Source organism: Plasmodium fragile (genome assembly GCF_000956335.1).
Source record: "Plasmodium fragile strain nilgiri unplaced genomic scaffold supercont1.30, whole genome shotgun sequence".
In the NCBI taxonomy this organism is placed as follows: Eukaryota; Apicomplexa; class Aconoidasida; order Haemosporida; family Plasmodiidae; genus Plasmodium; species Plasmodium fragile.
The window spans coordinates 164,344-167,010 of record NW_012192610.1 but is presented as its reverse complement, the minus strand read 5'-3'; the positions used below and the strand labels follow the sequence as shown (position 1 = coordinate 167,010).

The window sequence follows — 2,667 nt, the reverse complement described above, 5'->3', positions numbered from 1 at the left end:
AAAAAAAAAAAAAAGAGCCAAAAAAATGGTACCTACATAAAACAGGAAATTGTACACTCCGTGTAAAAGAAGCATTGTGGGTATTATTATTCTTGCCGCACCCGCGAAGGGGCGTTAAAAAAAAAAAAAGTAGCCCCTATATATAAACATGCGGAATTTATTTTTATTCTACGATTATGCATGCTATATATGTAGGTAACCCCGCGCACAGCATATGGAGCATAAGTTTCACCCCGTTTCAACATTGGCGGGTTTGCTTAATTCTCTTCACTGATCAAATTAAAAAAAATATATTAACAAATAAATAAAATAAAAACTATATGTTCTCTCCGTCCCAATTTATTTATATTATTATTTTTTTTTTCTCCCATTTGTCATTTTTGTCGAGTTTGAAAATTGCGCGAATTATTACCCCGACACTTTTTGTTGCATATGTGAATTTACCGATTTGCTCTCTTTTGCTTATTTGCCCCAATTCAACCTGAACCCAGAAACCCCTTCCACTTAACTCTCCCCCTTTTTTGTTCTTGCGACGAACCTTTTACCCCTTTCCGCTAGGACTCCTACACTGTTCCTATACAGGTTTGTCACTCCATACCACAAAAAACAGTACGCACGTGAATGCAAAAAAAAAAAAAAACAAAAAAAAAACAAATAAATGTTACATGTTACCTGTTACATGAAAAAAGAGAGAACATATATAGATGAAGCATACTAATAATAAAAATGCGTAGTGGTATTCGCGGCGTGGCACATGCTTGAAACCCGACCTGCAGTTGCCCCGTGTTGTAAACCTGTACCAAGTATCATGTTACCTCCGCGCGCATTTGTGCTATTACGTTAATTATTTTATTTTGTATATTCCAGTTTTATTGCGTTTACATATTTTTTTTATGTAAATGTTTTTTTTTATTTTATTTATTTTTTTTTTTTGCCACGTTGTATTTTTTAATCAACCCCCCTCGCCCCCTACTGTACCGCGTCATTTTCTACAAAAACAGAGATTTTTCATTTTTTTGTTTAAAATATGTTACAAAGTTGACATATTTTTTTTTTTTTTTTTTTTAAACCAAATTTAACAAAAAATCCCCTACAAATTCGAGAGTTCACCAATTTTTTATTTTAGTCAATTTTTAGTTCTGTTCAGTTTTAATTTTAATTTTGCTTAACATTTATTTACTTTTAATTTTTACCTAGTTTTTATTTAGTTGTAATAATTTACATTATAAATAAAAAAAAAAGAGTTTTTGCATTTGCCCTTGTTTCTCTAAAATATAAATATAAAATACGAATACGAATTATTTTGTTAAACATTTTTTTTCTCCTTTTCTCTAGGCAGGCTTTTTCACAATTCCTATTTTAAAAAAAAAAAGGAAAAACCAATTTTTTAATATTTTTACAACTTCGTCAAAATGATTGCCAAAGTGTTTCTCTTTTTCATGTTCTTGTTGTTCTCCTCTGCTAGGGCATCGGACGCCCCCAAGAATAATGTAAGGCAAAAAAACACAAAATAAATATAAAAAAAGGAAAACAGAAAAATGAGGATGTTCGGGGTTTGCGCCTTTGTAAAAAAAAAAAAAAAAACGGGGGTTTCAATTATCTGTACGGGGGGATACTTTTTTCCTCTACATATTTTGAAGTACCCTTCGTTGTACCATCAGCCTCAGCCTGTTGGAAAAAAAACTAGTTGAACAAATGGCGCATATACTGCGTAACCGCGTAACTGCGCAACTGCGCTACTGCGCGCTTACCCATTCTGTATTTTTTTTTTTTTTTTTACTAAATATATTTTTTTTTTTTTTGCCCTTTTGCCCCCGTAGGATGGACTCGTGCACGTCATCACGAAGAACATCGACCTGAAACAACTGCAGGGAACCTTTTACGAAATTTCAACCAATGCCTCGGACAAAATATTCCCAGGACTATTATGCAGATGTACCAAGTATGAATTTTCAGGCCTCAAGAGAGATGGCAACTTAGGATACATATTGGTAAACTTCTCCTGTGACAGAAACTACCTCTTCGGTGAACAAAAGTCTGAAATGACCTTCAAATTAATTTTGAACAAGCCAATTGATGAGAACACCACCACCGTTGACGAATTCAACGCTAGCATCTACTTAGTTGAAGGAAACCAACAAGTCCTCCTCAACAATGACGTAAACATTGTGTACGCTGAAGCCAATGAGCAGAATGAGTACGAACACATTATCATCGCAGGAAAGAAATCTACTGAGCCCATGATCATCATCTCTAAATACAGAACCGTCCTCCTAGAAACCTATAACAAATTGTTGAACTCCCTCTTCTTGGCTGGATATGAGCCATCCCTCCTCAGCTGGCCATTCATCATCCAGACCGACCAGACCTTCTGTGACTAAGCAGTTTAATTGTGCGCGAATAACAACAAAAAAATGAAATGACTTCGAGAAAGCAGCACAAAATGGAGGCGCAAAAAGGGAAACATTTGGGGGCCATACTTTTGTGGTCGTCCCCACACGAACGGTACCGTGTACTGAACATGTTAAAGTGAATGTGCGCCTGTTCTTCTCTTTGTACGTCTTGGCTACGGACCGAAAATACATCCCTGTGCATGTATGTCTTCACGTTTCTTAGTGGCATTATAATAGGAAGTTTTTAAAGGAGACTTTTTTTTTTTTTTTTTTT

General features: G+C 35.1%; 1 protein-coding gene across 1 annotated transcript; it reads left to right on the top strand.

The window, feature by feature from the left end:
• Positions 1 to 1,412: 1,412 nt before the first annotated feature.
• Positions 1,413 to 2,381, top strand: AK88_02889 (uncharacterized protein; the record flags this gene model as incomplete). The annotated part of the gene is made up of 2 exons (XM_012480512.1): positions 1,413 to 1,490; positions 1,821 to 2,381. 2 exons carry the CDS (start codon positions 1,413 to 1,415, stop codon positions 2,379 to 2,381), a joined length of 639 nt encoding a protein of 212 aa, XP_012335935.1.
• Between the last annotated feature and the right edge of the window lie 286 nt (positions 2,382 to 2,667).